This window comes from Haliotis rubra, unplaced genomic scaffold (genome assembly GCF_003918875.1).
Source record: "Haliotis rubra isolate DU_JTF1 unplaced genomic scaffold, ASM391887v1 Scf1, whole genome shotgun sequence".
Taxonomy (NCBI): domain Eukaryota; kingdom Metazoa; phylum Mollusca; class Gastropoda; order Lepetellida; family Haliotidae; genus Haliotis; species Haliotis rubra.
In genome coordinates, this window is record NW_025764891.1 from 4,045,371 (window position 1) to 4,070,961 (window position 25,591).

Genomic DNA, 25,591 nt, shown 5'->3' on the forward strand with positions numbered 1-25,591 from the left:
ATAATTGTTAATGTATTTCAGGATTATTGTACAAAGGTCACACTAACTAGACTGATTGATAATGTGATAAGTAATGGAAGAACTTCCTGTCAGATTTTCCACCCAAAGGGGGTAACTCTGAACATGTAACCAACTCACATACCACTAAAAACTTTCTTTATTGAACTCTTGTGTGCTCCTGTCCCCGGGAGAAAATAGGGCTAAAAATACATACTAGAGTGAATGTTTATGCAATAATTACTTCATTTTGTATTCCTTTTAGTGTATCTGGGGGATCTATAATTGCTAATATATTTCAGGATTAATGTACAAAGATAACAATAATTATTATGATTGATAATGACTATGCCAAAGATGATGTGCAAACAAAGGCTCTCATTATTTTGTAAAGTATTTTCATTACGTTGATTTAGTTCGTGTTTTGTTTATTGTATGTAAAGACTGCCAAGTGGAGAATATGCAACGTGGCTTACTTACACTGCCTTATGACGTCATTTATGTTGTGCAATAATGTGCAGTATGTTATCAGTATGATATGATATCTGGTACTTAAACTTCACATGATGATGTATAAAGATTATTGTTAATACTCTGAATGTGCATGCTTACTAATTAAAGTCATAGTATTGTTTGTCCATGGCTGAGTTGGGATGAGATTGTCATTAATTAATAATTAATGAGGACACTTATATGGTGCTTAACTCCACACAGGGCATACTCTAAGTGCATTCAATAATGGATGAAAATTGTCAGTGATTATTAAACAGATGGGTCTTTAGGGCAGATTTGAGGTGAGGTGAGGTGAAATTGGGTTTTACTTGAGAATATTTCAGCTCATCTGACGACGTGCATGCATGTGTATGTGTATGTGCGGCTGCTTGTACTAGCCCAGACTTAAGCTGGTTTTATAGTGCTAGCCCACTGAGATACCATGCCGCAGTGAAGCATGAATACCCCACTCAGACACATTATACTCACTCCGAGCCGACCAGTCTTTGTTGTACCCATTAATGCTGAGCGCCAGGTAGGGACCAACAAGTACCATATTTTAACGTCTTTTGGTATGACGCGGTCGGGGATCGAACCCGCGACCTTCCGCTCTCCGGGTGGACGCTCTAACCACTACACCACGGAGGCGGTCGGGCAGATTTGAAGGTTGTCAAGGAGGGAACACATCTGGGGTGATGGGGAAGAGAGTTCCATAGAACAGCAGCAGAGTGCTTGAAGGGTCTGGAACCAAATGTCTTCAACGTTTAGGGAGGTACAGCAAGCAGGAATTTATTGCACCCAGTAGAGTCACCATGGTAATTGATGCTTATTGGGCACGCTTGAAACAGAACAAGTAAATCTTGTTAATGAGGGTTGTACAGTGATGCCAGCATTGTGCTGATTCAGATATGACATGAATATGGTTCCTTAGTCGTGTCTTTGGTTTCCAACTCTGGTGCATAGATGAGGTGAAGAATCCTACTGATGTCGACATTCTTGAAGGAAATGAGAACATCTATGTGTCTGGAACAGAGGTTGAACCTTTGGGCGTCCTGTGCTTTCATTGATTTTAATTATATAGTCAATAATTTAGATTTGTCATCAAGATCAGATAGGAATAGAGTTGAACCTATTGGGATACCTGCAACTTGTCTAAATATGCTGTCCCCAAATTTGACACAGAAAATGTGAATCAAGACATAGCAATTTACACCCATTATGAATTGTAGTTAAAGTTCTGTAGGTAATAACTAGATGTAGATGTATACAATTCTTGTGCATTCAGTGTATTGTAGACAAAAGTCAGCTCATAGCTGTTGTTTCCTTGTAGTCTGCTCTTTAAAAGACCATTAAAGGGACAATTTACAACTAAGATGCCACAGTGGCAGTATGTTCTATTGGAAACAGGGTTATCAGGGTAAAATAGCCAGCCATATCAGTGTTACTCAGAGTCTTTACAGACTGTGTGATAGCTACAGGCAAATTAGTAGTAACATCAGGCCATCTTAAGGTCACATGCAACGTAAAACAAAACTTTGCAGATTCTGATACCTTTCGGTATGAACATACCGAAACAAATCATCAAAAATGCAAATTCAACTTATAAAGTTGAAAAATAACGCGATGAAAAAACCCGCGCGAAATCAGAGTTCAAATGATTCACTAAATTTCCCCCTAGCGTTTTGGGGAATTCAAGTGGTTTCAACCAGCTGGACTGCGCTGCGCTGGGCTGCGCTGCGCTGGGCTGCGCTCATAGCGGTACCCTCATAGCACATGCGCAGTGAAATAGGTTCGCGCAGCTTGGAAGCGGGTTGTCCGGTGAATACTCGGTGAAGGCTTTGGTGTGAGCTATTTTTCTAATGTTTTGTTGGTATTTCACAGGCGCGAGCTTTTTTATATGTTATGACAGTAGATTACCGATTTAACTGTTTATATAATTTCATTTGTCTATTTCACCACACGTTCTTCTTACCGAGTCACTTTCTCAGTTCGATACTTAAAAGCAATGTCATTCTTAGCGTTGACAGAATTTCTAACTGTGATATAGATATGTCGTTGTCACAGACAAAACTCAATGTCTGTTTCATTGACACCTATGTGTCTGCCTGCCTGTCTGCTAATGACAATATTCAATACACAACTTCGATCACTGACCACATGCCATTTGAACTTAACACCTATCAGGCTATACACCATAAACAAAACGCATTGATTTATGGCCCGAGTTCGGTCTCTGTCACATTATGTAATTACACAGACAGGCAGGTGTGATACTTGTACACATGACATGTTATGATGTCTGTTGATTGCAAAATGTTATACACAAAAAAATGAGCATGTATTTACAAAAACACAACATCTCTATATATACACACACAATGAGCCGTGAGGGCATCTGCAAATGAACCAGCCATTCCACTTGAGTGCACATCCACCCGCTCTGACTGGGTTCGGTATCCTGGCTGCTTCGTTTCTTGGGAAGTAAACCCAAGTACAAAATATTGCACTTTTGATTTGCGATTGTACGCTTATAATTTTGTTTATATGTTTTTTCATAAGCAGCATTGTATATTATTTGTCATGAATAAGTGATAATTGTGTATTAATTATGTTTGATTTGTTGGTTGCATGTGACCTTTAAGTGAAGAACTGTTCAGAAGATCATTAGAATGATGTAATTTGTCATATGTGGCCATCCTGATATCAACTACACAAGCTGAATGGAGGAAATACACTTTTCTTGGTGATATGAAAACTTACACATCTGCAAACAGACTTCAGTAGTATTTCTTTGCAGTGTTGGAAGCATCTCTAACACATTCTTTTTATGTTCTCTTGTCAAGGCCAAGTTTGCTTCACACAGTGAGGTAAGCTATTTGAGTATGATTTGTGAGAATTGGCACACAGTGAATACCAGAGGTGTCAAAGCCTGATGGCCCGAACCTGTTATTGGGGAACATTTGCTGTATTTTCTGGACATGTTTACTGTGGTGAGCTCAAAGAAATAGGTTGTCTTTAGATGGTGCTGTTGTCTCAACAACTTGCTAAGACATGTTCCTGGTTTCTGAAGTAAGAGCTTCCTTTGTTAGAACCATCTTGGTTGGAGCCATCTTTGCTTGAGTGACAAGTGAGACCTTTTGTAGTTGTGATCTTTTCTTTTGTATGTACAAATGAACATGAATTTACAAATTAGCTGTAAACAAAATAAATAAAAACAAAGAACATTGCATGACAATGACAAGAAGGAATGATTGTTAATAATTAGTTTGTAAATACATAAATGATCAATGTCAAAACAATAGTTTTTCAGATGAAATCTGGGAACACACACAATCAAGTAAAACACTCAATAACCACTAGGGGTGACTATTAAGGGGAAACATACGATAGCGATAGTCTATTGCGACCAACTATTGCAATAGTTTTTTCTCTCCTTGATATGTCTCATTTGAAATTATTTCCCAAATTAATGTATAGTTTATATGCAATGGAAACAAGTTGAAGTAGTTTCAGTCTCTTTTAATTACTGACAAGGAACTTGAAACCTAGATCAAGTAAACAGTTAAAACATAAACTCAATGAAGCTGCAAGTCTGCACCCAAACATCTTGTATTTTGTGCTGCACATTTATCAACTGAAGTCAATTACTAAACTATCGATAGTGACACATACCATCGATGCATTGATAGTTTTTCGTTTCTACCATCGATTAATTGCTATCGGAGACTCAGCAATTGCAATCCATCGATAGTTCGATGCATCATTACAGCCCTACTAACCACTGTCATGTCCACATGTCCCTGGCTCTTGCGGTGTATGAGACCCATGTCTCTTAAGCTGTAAACATTGGGTATTCAACTAGAGGTGTTCCGATTAATTGAAATAATCGAAGATTGGTCGCAGTGACCAAACGACCAAGCAATCGATCACATTTTCTCATAATCGAACATAAACGATTTTGGAACTACTGTTTTAGTCTTTGAAATACTTGACAATGGAACATATCGTTGAAGTTGTCAGGGCCTGAAAACATGTTTAATTCATAGAAAACTCACTCCACTAACTGAAAAGCCATGACTGAATATTTCTTGAAGACTCAAGGAAGTTTATGTTCATGATATATTAGTCATCACTTTAAAGTAGCAAGTTGCATCATGTTATACATATCTACAATAACAACCTGGATAGGAAAATCTGAAAAATGACGCTAACCAATTTTTTTCGATGATTGTTCGTTGGTAATGAAGCAATCATCAATTGTGAGATTTCAACCAATTCCCAACACTATATTCAACCATGGGTAGTACCTTTACTCTTGCCACCAGTAAAACCTCCGCTATGAACATAATATACTCAACAAAAAAGTTAAGCACCACCCCAATATTCAATATTTAGGTATTACATGGATCATAATATGAATTATTAAATACTTTAATATTGAAAATTGTTTGGGTCCTTAACTCTTTTTTTGAGTATACTTCAAATCAGGGTTGTCCCCTGGTTTATGCAATTTGTAAATAGCAATGTCACTGTGACCAACTGTTTTGGCAGCCATGGACAGTGATGAGTAACAGAAGTAACGGTGGGCCATGTTGAAGTAGGGATGGAGAGGTAGTCATTTGGAATATGTATTACTGTAACTGGGAAGTGATTCAAATCAACTTGTTTGTAAGTACAACTTCAGACAACTTAAACGCTGTTGTTGAATAGGTTTTTGAAGAAATATACTACAATGCAGAGTCACAATCATAATTCATACAATATTGTATTGACATTTTACGAATTATTAAGTTAGATGTTGTATTTACCACACGTTTCGCACCGATAATCAATGGAAGCTTCAATTGTTATGATGTGTTTCAGCCACGTGACCTTGAGCTGATGAGATTAGTGTTGTAGATGGATGAATACAGATAATTAGTTGGGGTTTGCCATTACACAGATATATGTAGAATATCTTGCAATGCTTGACAGGGATTAATGTCTGGACATGTTTATGATCAAAATTCTGGTACTGTATTTCACGACTAGATTGATACCACTACCATAGTTCTGATTATACATACAGAGACAATATACAATTTGTCTCATCATGTGTCGTGATCTGCAGTATTACTGGTATATTGGGTAATCTGATGGTGTACTGGTGCCTTTTGGTAGTTTGGGAATTCTGAATTAAATATTTTTGGCGTTTCCATGGCAACAAGTTTGACTTAGACTGAAATTGGTGGTAGTGCTCTTTTCCGGAGCAGAACTCTAAAACCGTTCACTATTTCTTCACATAACTTGGCACATAGATTGGTCTGGTGGTGTACTGGTGCCTTTTGGTAGTTTGGGATTTCTGAATAAAATATCTTTGCATTTCCATGCCAACAAGTTTGACTTAGACTGAAACTGGTGGTAGTGCTCCTTTCTGGAGCAGAACTTTTAAAACCTTTCAATACTCTCCTTCCACTTTTCTATATACACAACAAAACATTTGACATAATCATAACTCGTAGACATATTCATGAAGAGTATTTGCCATTGCGGGGATATTGATGACTTTGTCTTCTTGTTTTGGGATTACTGTTATCAGAACCAAAACATATATGGTTAGGGACTTCTAATGTAGAAAATAAGATTGACATGCCCAATTAGTGTCACTCACTGTCATACACTTAAGTTTCCAATATATCGCAATAGGTATCGCAATACAGGTGTATTTACCAATACACAGCCCTAGTGATCTGTACAATTAATCATTTGTCGTGAACAGTGCATTAAAATCATCTGTCGATACCTGTAACAATGCATTGAAGTTTTTCATGTCATGGCCTGTAACAATATATTAAAATCATCATGTGTCACGATCTGTAACAGTATCACATGTCTGCCAGCTGTTGATTGTCAACATTTGTTAACATATACTCTTTAAAAATAGTAGGGGAACCCGAACTTTCAATTTGGATAGGAAGTATAAGCGTGAACAAACTTTTCAAAGACAGACATCTTATGAACACACCACCATTTCTCTTTATCACCACCCCTAAACACAACGCATGGGATGCACGTGCACAACGAGGTTAGGTGACATGGGGTGTCATTCTTGTTTTTGACAGTTTTCAAGAAGGTTGATAAATCACTGTAGACCATTTTGACAATCGTCTTACATCACACAGTTGCTAGTGTTTGTTTCTAGCTGTTTTATTTTGTTTGAAAATGAAAATTGTACACATGCAAATTTCAGGTCATACAAAATCATCTTTCAAGAGTGATTACTGTACAAACAACTATGGTCATAAGGAAGTGCAAGTGGTGATGCACTCTCAAAACATTCATTATTATCATATCAACATTGATTGACTCTGATATATCTCCCAATTTTTGCAATCGTAAATTAAAAATGAAGTTCCCCTACTTTTTTAAGAGTATATATTGGGACTCTATTTGTCCATTCTGTCTTAGTTTTGTTGTTGAACATGAAAGTTACAAAATGTAAATAATCTTCTGTGAAGTGAATGTAAGTATGCTTTCATTTGTACATCTTCTTCTGCGTTTCTTTGTGGCTGCACAGAGAACGTGCCATGGATTTTCTCCCTTTGCTGTGACATCATTTATGACAACCAATCAGAAGTGAGAATGCATGTAATGTTACAGCAGGGCACTTGTCTATTGGCCAGTATTCAGAGTAAAAGTACCTACTGCATGATATACATTAGGGTTGCCTTCTGAGCTGTATCAAAACTAAATATCCTTAACACTAATGTAGATTCAATTGTTGAACTATTTACATAACAACTTACAAACACTAAAACTTGTCTGTACAAAGAAATTCCTTCCTAGTGATTTGGTAGGAAGAACGTGTTTTGTCAGTATAAAATGTAAACATATTAATATTGAGAGTGCTGAATAAGAAAAGTAATGATCCAATATGGCATATGCCCCAGCTAAAAAATGCTTCACCATGTTGTCATTCAACTTAGCGCTCTTAACAAGTAACTGTACCATAGTTACTTTGACCCTATGGGAGTTTCCATTGAGAATATTTTCTTGTTGAATTGCTCATGAATGCAGACTAAACAGTGATTGAATGGGCATATTGATTCATTTATGTAGTGATTGTTCTCATAATGGTCTTGAGGATACCTTGGCTTTGTTCCTATTATTCGGGGCAGTGGGGTAGCCTAGTGGTTAAGCATTGGCTTCAATGCGGAAGACCTATTGAATTACATGGGTACAATGTGTGAAGCCCATTCTGGTGTGCCCGCCATAATGTTGCTGGAATATTGCTCAAAGCGGCGTAAAACCAAACTCAGTCAGTCAGTTGTTCCTATTATTCAGGTTCTTTGAGTGTTTGCTATTATACCATTGTCTTATTATACCATTGTCTTATTATACCATTGTCTTATTATACCATTGTCTTCCGTAACAGAAAAACTATGCATATGGATCCTAATACCAGTATTACAACTTGTTCAGGGCCAGATCCACAAAGATAGCTTAATACTAAGACAATTGCAAGTCCAATACTTAAACACTTAGTTTGACATTTATATTTTATATTAACAAGTGACTGGTATTTCTATATAGGTCAATTATATCTGCATGTACCTTAAAACAAAAGATTAACGAATGGGATTGATATTGGTAAACACTTGGGTTCCACACTGTGAACAGTAAGCATGGTGAACCCTGCAATCGAGTGGATTCGTTTTGTGTGGACATCATATGGATGTCCATGAAGTGTGGGGATAGGTTCACTTGCTGATGTATGAAATGCTTGTACTGGTTCATGTTGGGTTAAACATCAACCTGTCATTACTCACGTTAAAGATGACTGTATTTCTGTTATGTTTGTGTGACAAAATGGATGAGTTCAACTTTCCAATAGTCAACTTCCCCTTTATGTCGAGCAATATTTCAACAGCTCCAGCCATTGGTGTCAACATTTCACAACTTGAGGTCCACTCAAGTATGCTCTTATTACCAAGATTTCAAAGACTACATACGACTACATGCTTGATCAAGGGCTCAACAGAAGTTGCTTGATCAAGGTTACAACGTTCAAGGCCACAACAAAGCTTTCAAAATGTTTAGTGGTAGACATGAGGAAGACATTTCCAAATTTAATGCTTAGGTGACAATCTGATACAATTCCCCCTTTTGACTTGTACCTTAATTATGTTGCCTTGTTTAGCCTTTCATGTGTTTATGATGGGGTAAGATACTCATCTTTTTGTGAACACCTGGTGTCAGTGCTGTTTAATGATGATCATAAACACATGCTCATGATGTAGTCAGAATTGTACCACTGACTCTGAGTTTAGTAGAGATTTCTTATGAAGTTGGAAAGGGTTTTGTTGCTTTTATAAATATGTCTATGTGATGACATCAGAAAGATGTTGGTTTGTTTATCTGTTATGGAATTTATGTATTTTAGTTTTTGAGACTAAGATAATTACAGATCGTGTGTTAGGTTTGTTTTTGCATGTAAAATGCATGATCAGGACATATGTGTTCTATGAAACCAGTATCAATTCAGATCTTTTGTTCAACCTTGGCAATACAAAACCAAAGGCATGTTTTGCCATTTGTCAGATCTAGTCTTGTTATGCCTACTTTAATTATGTCTTGGACATTTTCATTCATCAAATTCAAAATGTGATTTGTTTGTTTGTTTTTGGACATTGTTCATTATTCATCAGTTTGGTCTCGGTAGTCGAGTCTGACAAAGTGACTGACATAATGAGTTCGTACACAATTGGGATCGGTTGTCGACAAGTGAGCCTAACACTGTTCCTTAGATCTTTTATTGACAAGCATGGGTTGCTGAAGACCAATTCTAACCCTGATCTTCTGGGGTAGTGAAGACCAAAACTGATTCCAGGGCTTAGAGCATTCTCTTCGACAGAGTGACTGTCATATCTTCCTCATAATGACGGCCATATTTCGGGTTCTCGTGAAATCTAGCGACAAAAGATGGGAATTATCTCCCTTCTTTCTATCCAATCAGAACCGTGTTACATCGACTTAGATTCAACTTGGCGAACACAAGCAAAGCCACAAATATCCCCATCTGCGGGGACTTGTGTTGATGACGTTTAATGGCTGGCTTGTCCGATCGAGGGCGATGGAGACGCCACTTATCCCCTTAACATGACTGAGTTCTGTCTAGAAAAAGCGTTTGCGCATCGGCAGGGGAAAAAGTTTAGTTTTCTCGAAGCAGCATGGGCCTTGCTGAATGATCACTTTTAAAACAATTAAGCTGATTTCACAACTAAATCTGATTGCCTCCAATCACGAGTCTTGAACGCTCACACCATGAAAGGGCCGTATTAGAACAGAGGTTACATAGGAAGATATGACAAGTAACCTCTGTGGGAAGAGAATGGGCTTAGAGAGGAGTCCATGACAAATATCACAGATTGAAGTTTATGTGAAGGAAACCTGAATGACCTTGCCCTTTGAATCAATTCAGTCTGAAACAATTCCTGAATGTTTGTTGGTTGTTTACTGCAACTACAATACTTCAGCTATATGACTGAGGTCTGTAAATAATCAAATCTGGACCTCACAATCCAGTGACTGACATGAGCATTGATCTTGGTGTTTGGGATACACACATCAGTGAAAACTGAGACCATGACAACCCAGTTTGAGGATGTAGTAATGGTTGTTTTGATGGGCGAGGTGTATCCTATATCGCTCAGTATCAACCTTTGCTGAACTGAAATCTTTCCTTTTTTTGAAAAGAAGTTATAATTTTTTTAGTCCATTTAGCAAGTGTATCCATGGCATTTTGTTATATAATTTTGCCTTGATGAATTTATAATTTAAGCCCAAATGGCAAGAATAAACAAATTTTCGCTAAAACTTGTGTTACTCTTTTCTATGAACAACATAAATCGCATATGCAATCAAGAACATTATCACCCATGGGATTCCTGCACACTGTGTCTGAAATGGGGATTCCAGCTCAGGGTGTCTGACATGGGGATTCCTGCTCAGGTGTCTGACATGGGGATTCCAGCTCAGGGTGTCTGAAATGGGGATTCCAGCTCAGGGTGTCTGACATGGGGATTCCAGCTCAGGGTGTCTGACATGGGATTCCAGCTCAGGGTGTCTGGGGATTCCAGCTCAGGGTGTCTGAAATGGGGATTCCAGCTCAGGGTGTCTGACATGGGGATTCCTGCTCAGGGTGTCTGAAATGGGGATTCCAGCTCAGGGTGTCTGACATGGGGATTCCAGCTCAGGGTGTCTGAAATGGGGATTCCAGCTCAGGGTGTCTGACATGGGGATTCCAGCTCAGGGTGTCTGAAATGGGGATTCCAGCTCAGGGTGTCTGACATGGGGATTCCAGCTCAGGGTGTCTGACATGGGGATTCCTGCTCTGGGTGTCTGAAATAGGAATTCCTGCTCAGGGTGTCTGAAATGGGGATTCCAGCTCAGGGTGTCTGACATGGGGATTCCTGCTCAGGGTGTCTGAAATAGGAATTCCTGCTCAGGGTGTCTGAAATGGGGATTCCAGCTCAGGGTGTCTGAAATGGGGGTTCCTGCTCAGGGTGTCTGAAATGGAGATTCTAGCTCAGGGTGTGTGAAATGGGGATTCAAGCTCACGGTGTCTGAAATGGGGATTCCAGCCCAGGCCAGGTGCCCTGAAGCTGTTTAGGGAATGCACATGAAGCCAGGAATTTGTAGGTTTGTTGTTTAACGCTGCAGTCAGCAATATTCCAGCTACCTGGCAGCGGTATGTAAATAATCAAGTCTAGACTAAGTCTGCTCAAAGCATGAGCATCGATCTACGCAATTAGGATACGATGATATGTGTCAACCAAGTCATTGAGTCTGACCACCGGATCCATTTGTAATTTCTTATGACAAGTATGGGTTCCTGAAGACCAATTAAAACCCGGATCTTCACGGGAAGGAACATTGTAGTCCAATAGAATGTTGACTGGATGTTTTAGCTCTAACACTGTGCTGAGTGTGTACCATGATGAGTTGTTGCATGGGATCATGTTTACCAGTTCAGAGTGGGTACAGACTGAAGCGTTTCATTAAGGAGCACTGAGATCAGAGTCATTCCTTGGGTATGCCAGAAATATGTAATTGTGGGTTTGACCTTATGTTTGTGACCACTCCAGGTTTCGCCAAAGTGACACAGGTCCGAGATATTCGTCACTTATGACTTTCCTCCCCAATTAAGCGGTGAGCTCTGATATAGCTGGAATATGTTGGAAATATTACTCACTCATTCATTCTTTCCCGTCAGTCACACTGTTTTCAGCATTCACAGATCATGCCTTTGTATCTCTGAACCCTATGACAATATTTCCAAACCTAACAGGGGTGGTGGTGTAGTCGAATGGTGAAAGCGTTGGCTTGTTAAACCAAAGGCCTGGTTCGATTCCCCACATGGCTACAATGTTTGAAATCCATTTCAGGTGTCCGCCGCCGTTGTGTTGCTGGACTATTGCTGAAAACGTCTTAATGCCAAACTCACTCACTTGCTCCAAACGAAAAAAACCCCAAACATCCAAAAGATCATATCCAGAAGTATACAAAGACATTCTAAGTCTTGAATATATGATGACGAAGGTTTCGAATAGAAGATTTGCCGCGATTATGATCCATGCTTCCACAGCACATTATCAGAGCTGTGAACTTTATGATCTGCATCAGGGGGTTTGCTACGGGTGGCCTGTCGTGTAAGAAGGCGCTTCCCATGGACACGTAAGGAACTTGTGACCATGGAATCGAATCCCGGTGATTATGGTTCTAGGTTAGTCAGCACCATGTTTTGCTCAAGGGTATCGCCATAGTATACTCCTCACAAAAAGTTAAGCAACACAAATTTGTAGACCTATTACATTTTCATTTATTGAAACTGCAAATGATGGAATGATGCAATAGAAAGGGGAAACGTGTACACGATATTAACAAAATGAAATGAATGGTATAGAGCAATAATAGACTTACAAATCATCAAAAGCATGTACCTGTGAAACAATCGTGCAAAATGTGCTGCATTGATGGAGCAAAATGTTAACATTAAGGTTCAAGTCAGTTTTGGACAGAAGCAGTGTTCAGTAGCGCGTATGACCACCAGGAGTGCAAATGCAAGCTTCTACACGTCTTTGCATTGACCAAATGAGCCTTAGAAGTTGCTGTTGTGGAATGTTCTGCCATTCTCTCTGAAACGCCTGTTCAAGGTCATTTAGAGTCTGAGGGAGAACATGGAGACCGTAAACACGACTTCCAAGAATGTCCCAAGCATGTTCAATGAGATTAAGATCAAGTGACCTTGCAGGCTAGTCCATATGTGTGATGTTGTTCATCTAAACAACATCGTTAACAACCCTTTCTCGGACATTATCATCCATGGACAGGCATTATCATCCATAAACATGAACTTAGGACCCGCTTGTTGTATCAGAGGAATGATTACAGGTAGGTATACACCGATCAGGGTGCATGTGTGAAGAGTGGAGCACATTCATGCCACACACTTTGCATGTTGTTTCTGAGGGTGGTTGTGTTTGGGTAATGTAATCAATGTTATCAGATAAATCAATTTGACAGTCACTAAAGGTTATGTATTCTTTAAATATTTACCTTTCAGTAACATGTCTTTTCTCAGACTGCAGCAGGGTTTAAACAAACTCACTCACTCACTTCTCTCCTATTAAGCTGGCACATCTTGTAAACTTTTATTGGAGTTAAATCCATCTTACCGTCATGGTTAAATTATCATATTTAACACAATATAAAAGAAACATATTCTTGTATTTCTCTTTCATACACATTTACATATACTTTAGAAGTAGCATATGTACAATAGCATATTGCATCACTTCCAACATCATGTAACTGCAGTCTATTGCAAATAGTTTGATATTTTCCTTCGGGAATTTGGAACAAAATGAAACTACTTTCGAAAATGTATTAGAAACTAAATATTATAGTCGTTTTTCTGAAAAAAAAGCTTGAAGTAATAAAGGTCGCAAGTGAGTGAGTATGGTTTGGGCAACATTCCAGCAATATTCCAGCAATGTAACACCAGAAATCGGCTCCACACATTGTACCCATTTTGGAAATCGAACCGGGGTCTTCAGCCTGACTAACCGACGCTCTAACCATTAGGCCACTGCCCCCTTCTACGTAGTGATAATTCCCTGTATTTATATATACCGGACAAAAATAATTAGAGATATATGTAACTTTTGAAATTATGAATAATGATCTATTTATTCATTGACACACTGATAAAATATCAATCATAATATCCCTAACTTATTTTGTCCAGTATACAAGGCCTGGTGGAAATAGTCTCCCATGGCCGCCATGTAGAAGTCGTTACGGTTGCGTCTGATCTCTCGCCTGATAGAGTCCAGACTCAAGTAGGTGGAGGTGAGGTGAAATTGTGTTTAACGTCGTGCTTGAGAATATTTCGCTCATATGACGACGTGCATGCATGTGTATGTGTATGTGCGGCTGCTTGTACTAGCCAAGACTTAAGCTGGTTTTATAGTACTAGCTCACTGAGATACCATGCCGCAGTGAAGCATGAATACCCCACTCAGACACATTATACTGACTCCGAGCCGACCAGTCCTTGTTGTACCCATTAATGCCGAGCGCCAGGCAGGGACCAACAAGTACCATATTTTAACGTCTTTTTGGTATGACGCGGTCAGGGATCGAACCCGCGACCTTCCGCTCTCCGGGCGGACGCTCTAACCACTACACCACGGAGGCGGTCCTCAAGTAGGTGGACGTAGAGGAGAGTTTTTCCTTGGTTTCTCCTTGGTGGCTTGTGCAATCCGGCGGTACTTGCCGGTCAGCTCCTGACCCACAGACTCATACAGGGGAGTGGAAAACCGTCTTTGTATTTTGGCCATATTTCTCCACCATGCCTTCAGAAAGAAATGTGGATTCGAGTGAGTGAGTGTGTGGGTGGGTGAGTGGGGTGAGTGAGTGAGTTTTAGTTTTACGCCGCTTTTAGCAATATTGCAGCAATATCGCGGATGGGGACACCAGAAATGGGCTTCACACACAGTACCCATATGAGGAATCGAACCCCGGCGTGATGAGCGACCTCTTTAACCACAACACTAAGCCACTGCCACTGCCACTGAACTCAAATGAGAAATTGGAATTGCCGGCATTTATATGTAACAGATGAGATGTCTAAATAACAACATATCAGCCGTATTGCCCGGCTACTAAACTGGTACGGAATGAATACAGGCAAATGCTCGAAACTTCAATAGACGGAGCCTAGTTTATTTTAGAGTTACGTCCCCTGATGTGATAAAAAGGTAATGATATGATAGTTTTCCTTTCGCCATTCATATTACCCGAGACTACCATATCAGCCCGAGGGGACCTTCTCTGTCATGTAATAACCTCTCAATCTCAAATTGATATAAGGTGGCCGCAATATGCAATACTGAGTTGCGTCCCTTTGGCAAAGCAGAAACCTACGATTTGAGTTCGAATCACGGTTCCCCACGATCATGCCCGCACCTTACCCGTGCTCGTGGATTTCCCCAAAGTAGAAACCGTCTTAATAGCGTCGTGGCTTTAAGCCATATGCCAGCAATATCACGGCGGGCTTTGCACATTGCACATGTGGTGAATAGAACCCAGGTTCGAGTCCGTTGGCGACATGGTTTCTCAGACATGTGTCTTTCACCTGTGTGGCAAAATACAAATTAGTTCTCTTTGGTTTTAAGATAACGTAGGCATGAACAATAGCCATTCGTGAATACAATTGGATAGCTAAATAATGATATCACCTGCGTGTTTCAGGAGTCAGTGTACATATCATGTAACATTTTATTTCAATTAATGAACTGTGGTACTACAGCTGCCTGCAGGCGATTTCTATCTCCTTCTCAGTATCTTGAACAGGTGTTGGGCTCTATATATTTACGCCTGGTTTCTGATTAATCGATCCCGTATTAGTGGATTGACCGAGGGCGCACGTGTCACTGTGGATGATGAAGACTAACAATACTTGTGGCTCAGAGCATTTGACGACCTTTCCTTGAACTGTCAGTTATCTGGTCCATGTGGAAAGCTTCGTGTGTTTTGGCTGTAGGTTTTGGTTCCAAATAGAAAGTCTCTGTTCTGGAATTAAGACATACCCTGGGGAAATTTCCTAGGAAATCTCTCAAATTCCAGGTATTTTCTTTAGAAAATCCATCTAACTATATATAATTTCTATATATCTGTCACAAGGATATCGTGTATATCCTCTGTCATGGGAGTATATCCTACTAAATCACTCTGCCCAAGGATATTCTACGGCAAGTCATTTCGTCCCAAGACTATATATTTGTTTAAAAACACCCTCCTGTCTCAGGGATATTCGATATCAAATAACTTTGTCCCAAGGTATTCTGCAGAAAGTCCCGATGTCCCAGGTGTGTGTGTGTGTGTGTGTGTGTGTGTGTGTGTGTGTGTGTGTGTTTTATTTAAATACATCATAATGTCTCATTTATATACGTGGCGGTGAGGTAGCCTAGTGGTTAAAGCGTTCGTTCGTCACGCTGAAGACCCGGGTTCGACCCCCACATGGGTACAATGTGTGAAGCCCATTTCTGGTGTCCTCCGCCGTGATATTTCTGGAATATTGCTAAAAGCGGCGTAAAACCATACTCACTAACTCACTTATTTATATTCTATCAAACTTCTGGAGATACCCAACTGAATCTCTCGTTAATGCCGTAGACGTGCAAGATATATATTATGTCCGCTTCCAAGGGTTCATGAATACATGCAATTGTTGACAGATGTTGTGTCAGATGTTTCTTTCGATACATAACACAGACAAAGCACCCTTGCATGACTGAGAAAATACAACAGATATATCTATAAGAGAGACTTTATATTTGCAATCAACCCATAGGGTCTTCAGTGCTATTTTACTGGAGCTTCCTTTAACCTTGCGCCGATAGACCCATATCTGTCTTGGGCTGGATCAGTCAAACTATTTCGCAAACCGTGAGGCATACATACGACATTATTGAACAGTTACTATAGATTATGTTATAGTATCCGTCTCTATACGGACCTGTGGGAATAGACGCAATTCGGACAGAGATGTATTCAGGACTCAGTGTTCAGAGTTGCGTCCCTTAGTCCTGACATGATCCTGTGTCCGTGTGTTCAAATCCAGTATTCATCCTGATTTTAATACTTGGTTATCACCCTGATCATTGGATCGTCTTAAGTGTTCTGCGCCTCTTTGGTATTTCCCCGACATATACATGAATTAGGGGTGTTAAACCCAACTCACTCACTAACACAAATGAAACAAACGAGAGGTAAAATTGTAATTCTTTATTTTGATTTTCTCTCATTTCTATCTTGACACAAGACCAAGATATGTGGACTTGTGTCAGCCTAGCCACCCCATACACAATTTAATGGACGAACAGTCACGTGGCGATCCAGTATCGGATCACATTGTAAACCCTTATGTCGTTTGATTAGAACATATGTTTCCTAGTCAGTTAAATCCTAAAATACTCTTTGCACTGGCTGTGTTACTGTAAAACCCCGTTATTCCTACAACCACATTTACAGCCTTCCAAATTTGAGTAAATTAGACTGGGTTTTCTGTTTGCTGTTTATCGTTCAGATCAAGAAAATATACTGAACATTATTGAAAACGCACCAGTCTAAAATTGTCCATATTGTCATCAAGATGTATTTCAGCATGACAATGATCAATGAATATAACTAACATGAAGTCGAAGGGCATGTCCAGTTTAAAATATGCTTTAGAAACAAATTCCTGTCCACAGTATGACTCTTAATTCCAAAATGCATCAACATGCAGCCACGCCATGAAAAAAGCGCGAATTTTATCTGAAATCATACTCACTGTGACATTAAGAGCAGATATATGAGAACCGATTCTCATTGCTTCACTAACGATTGTGAAACGAGGACAGAGATGCCGAGGTTAACACCTCACGAAAGAGAACGTGCACTAGGCATGATTCAGGTTGGCACCAGCAGCAGGGATATTGCTCGACAACTTGGACTTGGCCACTCCACCATCGTTAGGCTTCATAGACGACATCAGTAGACAGGCAGCACCCGTGACCTTCAATGACCTTGGCAACAACGTGTTACGACGCTCCATCAGGATCGCCATATTGACCTTGTCCATATCAGTGATTGAACACTGCCGACTGCCAGGACTGCTGCACTAGTTCAAGGTTGACGTGGGGGTCATCAGCGCTGACTCCATGCGACACCGTCTATACGCTACAGGGCTCCATGCTCGACGTCCTTACGTTGGACCAATTCTGACTGACAGACACCGCAATGAGCGTATACAATGGGCTAGCAGGCATTTTCAGTAAAGGTTACAACAATGGCATGGTGTGGTAGTCACTGACGAGTCACGTCTTCATCTAGGTAATGCTGACGGACGATTACGTGTTTGGCGTAGACGTGGTGAACGTTATGCTGATGAGTGTTTGGTTCAGACAGACCTCTGGGTGGTGGGAGTGTCATGGTCTGGGTCGGAATAAATTACAATCACAGGACTGCCTTCATGTCTGTCAAGGGAGAGTTAATGCCCTTTATTACCGCGAGCAGATTCTTTAGAATCACATCGTATCTGTCTTCAATCACCACCAAGATGTCTATACTTTTCAACAGGACAATGCAGGGGCACACACAACAAGACTTTCCCTGCAGTATCTGGCCCAGCAACACATCCAGGTTATTCATTGGCCAGCACAGTCGCCAGATGTATCCCCAATGGAGCACTTGTGGGACGAAATTGGTAAAAGTCTTTCGCGGCGACAAAGATGCGAAACATCCGGGAACTTGAGGCTGCACTACTGCAGAAGTGGAATGCCATCCTCAAGAACTCTATTCGGAACGCTTATTGACTCAATGAGGAGACGTTGAACTGCATGTGTCAATGCAAATGGCGGTCACACGCGATATTGACTTTTCGATTTGACCCCACGTGTGTTTGATCCTTTCTGACTGTGGAACATTTCAATGAATGAGCGTCTTTTCTGTGTTGTTGTTTTAGTCAGTCGTCCATCTGTTGGCCACTCAAAAATATCAATTCTTTACACGTGCTTTTAACAATCTGAACTTTTATAAGTGGTGCTTTTTCAATGATGTTCAGTATATTTCCATGGAAATGAAAACAGCGAAACAACACCACGTGATTTGAATGGAATATTTTTTGGGAAAATAATTGTAATATCTCCCTGTTTCACATGGTGTTACGATTTATATCACTGGAGACATTTTTATTACGGTATGCAGATCAATTTGTGTGATTTCTGAAAAGAATTAATCATCGGGTAAAAAGAGCCAAAATAAAAAAAGTTTTTATGGAATGACAAGCCAGTGGGTTATTTCACATCTCATTGACTTTGATCCTTTACATTACTATAACTGTCCAGCCTCACTTTTAAATTTGCGAAATTTTGGGTCAGTGAACAGGTAAATTGTGTAAGTATTATTCAAAGCAATTGTGAATGAAAAGGCTACTGTTTTGTTAACATGAAATGTCTCAACTTCAATTTAGTAAAACAAGGAAATGCCACATATTTATTAGCGAGACGTGGGGAATAATAGCACTGGGTAGTTCTGGACTAGAGACGGACTCGTAAAGGCTTTAATCTACCTTGTGTAAACAAGGTTTAATAAGGAACGACAATCTAGTTAAACATCATCTCGTTTACATCCATGGCCAATGTGTACTGCCTAAACATGAACCACGTGTCTGTATAAACGTACACACCGTATTTCCTCAACGTGGGAACTCACACATGCCGTATGTTGATGTGATAGGGATAATTAATTCATATCAAATGATGGACCCGGGGTCCATTGGAGACAAGGGTCACGATCCAAAAAACGTTCGTAACGTTACAACCTGTCGTAACTCTGTGGTTTACCATAGGCTGGCGAATGTCGTAACGCTACGAAAGCTTTGTGGATCCGGGACCAGGCTCGACGGTCCGACTTCAATTAGGGCAACTGGCAATGGTACTCGATCACCGCCTTTAATTGAGGAAATACGGTGCATGTTGATATTTATACTTCCTACAGTGAAACCTGTTTACGCCTATGTTCAGAGTACTATAGCATCTATTTAGCTATCAGTAATAGGAAATACACTGATTGTCCATTGTCACATGCTATGCAGCCTATAGACTCTCTATTGACTAGGTGAATGCTGTTTTACACGGTAGACAGCAAGACACAAAGATCTGGAGGACTTATAAAAATCGTCGCTAAATAACCGCTTTGGGGCAACAAGGTTTCACTGCAGGTAAACTCGTTTCCAAAATTTAAAATTCGCTTTCAGTGTGTCTTCTAACGTAAATTATTGAAAATACTTGGTTAATCCGCCATCTTGAAAATTCAGTAAGTCGATGGAATAAAGCCTCCGACATTTTATACATGGCACACAGGTCTCACAAGAGTCTATTGTCAGTCTTTACAATGACATACAAAACCTGTCACACACCCTGAGTGTTTGAACCACACTGGAGAGGGTTCCAAAATCAACTTGATAGCGAGGATATCTTTCGGCTCACATCGGAAGTGTGTGATTTTGTAAAGAAATCACGGACATGAATCGAAATCCTTACTGAAAAAAATCTCTCAGAAATTAAATTGTTCACTGCGTACAAAACATTTGGCAACATTGGTCTGTCAGTTTCAGCGACGGGTGTCACCAGGTCTAATGAGAATATTTACGCATGCGCACTATGTAAACAACCACCAATGACCACTCGTTCCATTCCGAACGGGCACGTTACATTTGACGGAATGGGACGAGTGGTGCCGAATGCAGTCAACTCGGTTTTTGCATCTTTCGCTTCCTCTGAATCTTTTCCTTGAGTGAGGGGGCTAGTTTGACAGTGGAGGGTCTGTCGTAGATCTCCTCGATCTTCTCCGGACTAGTTTTGAAGGTGTGTATAATCTCCAACTGCAGAAGCTGGCCAGACAGATCCGTCACCTCATGCTCCAACTTACTCAAATTCTCGCTGAACTTATCCATATCACATTTCAAGGAGCTGTACGATTTCTCACCCACTTCAACCTTCTCCTCCAGGAGTACCTTTTCCTGCGCCTTCACCACGATATCGTCCTCAATCTTGGTCAATTCTTTTTCAATTTCTCCCAGAAACTGTTCCAGTTCTTTAACCTGCCTCAAAAGCTTGGATCTCTTCATCTGTAGTGCGTAATTCCGTTTCGTTTGCGAAAGTGTAATTTTTAGAAAGTCTACCATGCTTTCCTTCTGTTGTTTTTCCACATGTTTACACTTCTTCTCGTTCTGAGTCCCTTCCAGCTGTCCCTCTAGACAGTTCAGCTCTGTCTCAATCTTCTGAAGCTTTTCCCGGTTGTTCTGGAGCATGAGGTAAGAAGATTTCACGGTTTTCCCAATTCTCTTATGCTTCAGTTTCTGGCTGCGCAGATCGTCTTCCCGCCTTTTCGTGATGGATCTCGTCTGCTTGATGTAGTTGTTGATCTCGTACATGTAAGTCTCGTCTCGCTGAATCCACTGACGCGCGAGATCACACATGGTTTCAATCTTGGAAGTCACGTCACTCACGAACCTCAGAATAGGAAAGGCTTTGAGATCACAGGAAACAAGAATCCTTTCTGAAAACCCGGTTGTGTCGTATAAATCTTGATGAAGGCCGCCATTGAAACTTTTAACAAGAATCTGAGTGTTCGTCAGGATTTTTTCTATACTAGTCAGATAGCCTGATATATCGTCCGTATATTTAACACTGACGTCTAACTGAACGGTGGAATCGTGGTAACTGATACAATTCATTTTGAGTCTGTTGAGGACGGTCTGTTGAAACGTGTGAAGAAGAGCTCTAAGGCTGTCGGTCGTTGACTTCACATTGTCCCAGTATTCAGTTAAGAACATGATGGTGTCAGGGTCACCTGCCAACTCCCTCAGCTGGTTCAGGAGGGTCACAATCCTCATCTCGGCGTCTATCACCTCAAGTTTCTGATTATGTTTTCGCAAATCATTGTTGCCCTGAAGAAAATTACTGTCACACCGCTTTAGGTACTCCTCGAAGCTGTCGTCTGATACCTCTTTACATTGGTAGTACGTGACCTTGACATTAGTAAGCTCGACCTCGACCTCGTTGATCTTGCCCTGAAGAAACTCCAGCCCTTCAAGATAAACCCTCTGTAATCCAGTCCGTTCTGTCATCGCTGGTTTAGGAGAGTCCTGCGAATAGAAGAAGCATAGTTATATTCTCTGACTTTGGCCACCACAACTAAATTGTGTAGCCCACCAGGACTCTCAGTGAGGGAATGTTTTGTACGCCGCAGACAGCCATACATCAACCATATATCACGTCAATCGGTAAATAATTAGAATTGACCGTGCCGTTGTTCCACAAAATGATCTTAGTGCTGAGTGGATCGTAACTCCTACTCTTAAACATAGGCTTAAGCTGAGGTGCGCTACGACCCTCGACATCAGCTAAGTCAACGAGACTGACCACCCAATCCCCATTATAATCGACTCTAATAGCCAAATGATCGACCGGAAGAAACTAAGGCTAACACGTGAACTATATAATCGACCAGAGGCAACACAATCGCGACGATGACTTTCCAAATATAATTGGTACTGATAAAAGCTAATGCTTAAGCGATCATATACGCTCGCGCAATGTATAATTCATAACCATCTGGTGGTTAATATCCATTAATATATGGGGATTGCCTCAGTTTTACGTCCGCAAGGTGCTAATGTCACAGACTAAGCTAAATGGACAATCGACCGTAGGGCATAATAATATTAACTGCCAGGCAAAGAATACACCTGTATTCGATTTTTTTCAGCGACCCATGGCGCCTAAAAAACAAACAAAAAACAAAAAGGAAATGGTTATTCTATGGTGATGTGTTTGATATGGGCACCAACATTGCGTTTTGGACCATACGTTTGCAGTAATGTGGCGACTGTCCTCTGCCTACAAACATGGGAATGTTTAATAACGTTTGTAATTCTTTTTGTCAAATATAAGTTTGAAGTGAAGTGAGTGAGTGAGTTTAGTTTTACGCCGCACTTTACGCCGCCGTCGAGTCTGGACCAGACAATCCAGTGATCAACAGCATGAGCATCGATCTACGCAACTGGGAACCGATGACATGTGTAAACCAAGTCAGCGAGCCTGACCTCCCGATCCTGTTAGTCGCCTGTCAGACAAGCATGGGCTGCTGAAGATCGATTCTAACCCGGATCTTCACGGGTGTCTCAAGTGTAAACCCTTTAGCCCCGCAGTTGATAAATACAGTCAAACACCGTTGTGACGAACTTTGATATGTCGAAATTGTGTCTCCAGGTAAATTCTGGGTCCCTTAATATTCTTTATTCATTAATATATTTTCGGTCGTGTTGAACCTACAATAACTCGAATTATTTACGCATGCAGGGTGGGTGATCAGACCAGCTGACGTAATGCTTAATGCTGACTAATGACTTAATGTTAATGCTTGTCATCGTATCCTACATCAGTATAACGATGCTCATGATGTCAGTCATTGGATTGTCTGGTCCTGACTCAATTTCATACATGACGTCGTACAGCTGTAATACTGGCGAGCACGGCGTTAAACAACAAACAAACAAACATGCCATTCCCCTACACAGATCCAGCTCCCTGACAGAAAGGTCAGGCCACCATGACCTTGAACCACCTTCCTGCATGGCGTGGCCTTCTCTTTCAGTCACAATTTCACCCCACTTGTACTGATTTAAGTACCGCTTTGTTGCATGTTTGAGTGCTGCGCTGCGCTCAATAGACACATGACTGGTTCAGGCATAAAAACTAAGGTAAAAAGAATCGACGATAGAAATAGAACAGCGGAATGAGAATGGCAGTTTGGAATCAATGGCAGTTAAACCCACAGAGACCGGGTCTCTCGGGGCCTTTAGTACTGCTCTACAAACACCACGCACACATGAAAACCAGGGTAATGAATTATCAAAGTGGTTGAAACGGAATTATTACACACTTCCTGCAACGTCAAATCGCATTGAAACGAACATTGTGTGAGCGGGCGGAACCTGGGTGGGTTGGTTCTGATTTAGCGGCTGAGTGGTTGATATTGAGTGAGTTTAGTTTTACGCCGCTTTTAGCAATATTCCAGCAATATCACGGCGGGGTCAACAGAAAAGGGCTTCACACAGTGAACCCATATGGGGAATCGAACCGTCTTCGGCGTGATGAGCGAACGCTTTAACCACTAGGCTATCCCACCTAGTGTGGTTACGTGAGGGAGTGAATGGCTGAAAGAGTGTGCACGTATTTGTGGAAGGGAGGTGGGAGTAGAATAAGCACAGGGTGGTGTGGTGTTGGTGATTGGGTGACTGATCTGGCCGTCGGATGGGTCAATGAACTGTGTTTTACTCTTTCAAACAGGACGACTAGGACACCATCAATAGGCTTCACAAATTGTTCAAATCAAAGCTGTCAAACGCGGGACATTGGTGCAACTAGCACTGTACTCCTTGGGTAACCCATTTGCACCATGTCTCTTTAGCTGAACCATTGTAGGAATCGAACGCTAACCAATGTGCCACCAGAGTCTTCCCTTAGTACAGAGATACTCACATGTCAATAATACACTTATATGCAGGTAGACAACACAGGTTAAGGAGGGCTATCTACCAACGGGGTATGTTTTGAATACCTAGTGCTCTATTACAGAAAGGGGTAGCTTATCACAGCACAGTTGATCTGGTCGAGTTGTTCCAGCGGCGCCAGGACATATCAGCACGCTTTGATCCGAACCGGCAATCCGAGCTGTCAAACTCACAAAGAACCGTTATAAGCAAATCACTTCATCGCCGACACAATGGCGGCAGGGTCGCAGTCAATGTTCAACCACACCGTCGGGTAAGATTGGTTGCTGGTTGGTTTGTTGTTTAACACCGGACTCAGCAATCCAGTGATCAAGATTATAGGCATCGATCTGGACAGCTGGGATACGATGACATGTGTCAGCCAAGTCAGCGAGCCTTACCACCCGATCCCGTTAGTCGGCTCTTACGACAAGCAAGGGTTGCTGAAGACTCAAATATAACCCGGATCTTCATGGGCCTTGTCGGGTATGACAATAGCTAGATTGTTCACCTCTAAAGCATCAGGAATCGGTTCCCAAAGCGAAAAGACAATCTAAGGTGTCCGCTCTATATATACACTGACACCTCTTTCATCAGAATGGCAAACATCCTGGTGAAATCGTCCGCTTTAACGAAGGACGAGGTAGGACAAGGGTCCTTTTTGGCAAACTAAATATCATATCTTAACGTTGCCGAAAACTTGGAATTTTTACGTGATTAAGGCATGTTCAAATGGCTGAGAACTAGTATTTTCTTTTCTTACACGGGGTTAGTAGTTAAGGCGTTCGCTCGTCACGATGAAGCCTGGGTTCGATTCCCTATATGGTTACAATGTGTGAAGCCCATTTCTGCTGTCATTCCTGGAATATTGTTTAAAGCGGCGTAAAACTAAACCCACTCACTCTTTCTTACACATGCAAGTTTTCGACTCATGACAAGATGAAATATGAGTGAATAATAACGATTTGTCGCGCTACAAATAAGCCATCAATCAACTTTGTGATCTCAAAGCCTCTCCTAATCTGCCTGTGACCCAAATATATCATATTTTCCATGTGTATACTGTTTCTAATCAGCAGCTCTTTCGGAAGTCAGCTTCGGTCAAATGCCTCTCATGTTCAAATACCAGCAAAATATTTGTAAAAAAGCTCTAACACCAGCGTTTTTGATACATGCAGTTAGTGTTGCTGCAAGTCCAAGTCATACAACTGATAAAATCAATAACGTCTAAACCTTATTCATGTGACGTCCGTAATTTGTGAAAAACGGTTTTCTGTCATATTTGAAATTGTACGTATCCCATTGGCCAAAATATAGTCTATACCATACCTTTTCTTGTCCGGATTAGCATTTGTTGGTTTATTTACGCTTGTTATAGTATTTTTACTCCGGGTATGAAACTGCGCCCTGTAAGTATTAGAGTCTGGACCAGACAATCCAGTGATTATGCAGTCT

At 40.8% G+C, this 25,591-nt stretch overlaps 1 protein-coding gene and 1 long non-coding RNA gene across 4 annotated transcripts in view; one reads left to right on the forward strand and one right to left on the reverse strand.

The window, feature by feature from the left end:
* Positions 1-1,052: 1,052 nt before the first annotated feature.
* Positions 1,053-3,260, forward strand: LOC124272585. The gene is made up of 2 exons (XR_006897374.1): positions 1,053-1,999; positions 3,132-3,260. It is a non-coding gene; the product is annotated as an uncharacterized LOC124272585 (long non-coding RNA).
* A 15,884-nt stretch (positions 3,261-19,144) lies between these two features.
* The window catches only part of LOC124272371 (myosin heavy chain, skeletal muscle-like), a 44,024-nt gene continuing 37,577 nt past the window's right edge, over positions 19,145-25,591 (reverse strand). For all 3 annotated transcript variants that reach the window (XM_046707572.1, XM_046707722.1, XM_046707641.1), the window contains exon 2: positions 19,145-21,727. In XM_046707572.1, coding sequence (XP_046563528.1) covers positions 20,327-21,727 — 1,401 coding nt within the window. In that variant the 3' untranslated portion in view covers positions 19,145-20,326. The remainder of the gene's footprint in view (positions 21,728-25,591) is intronic.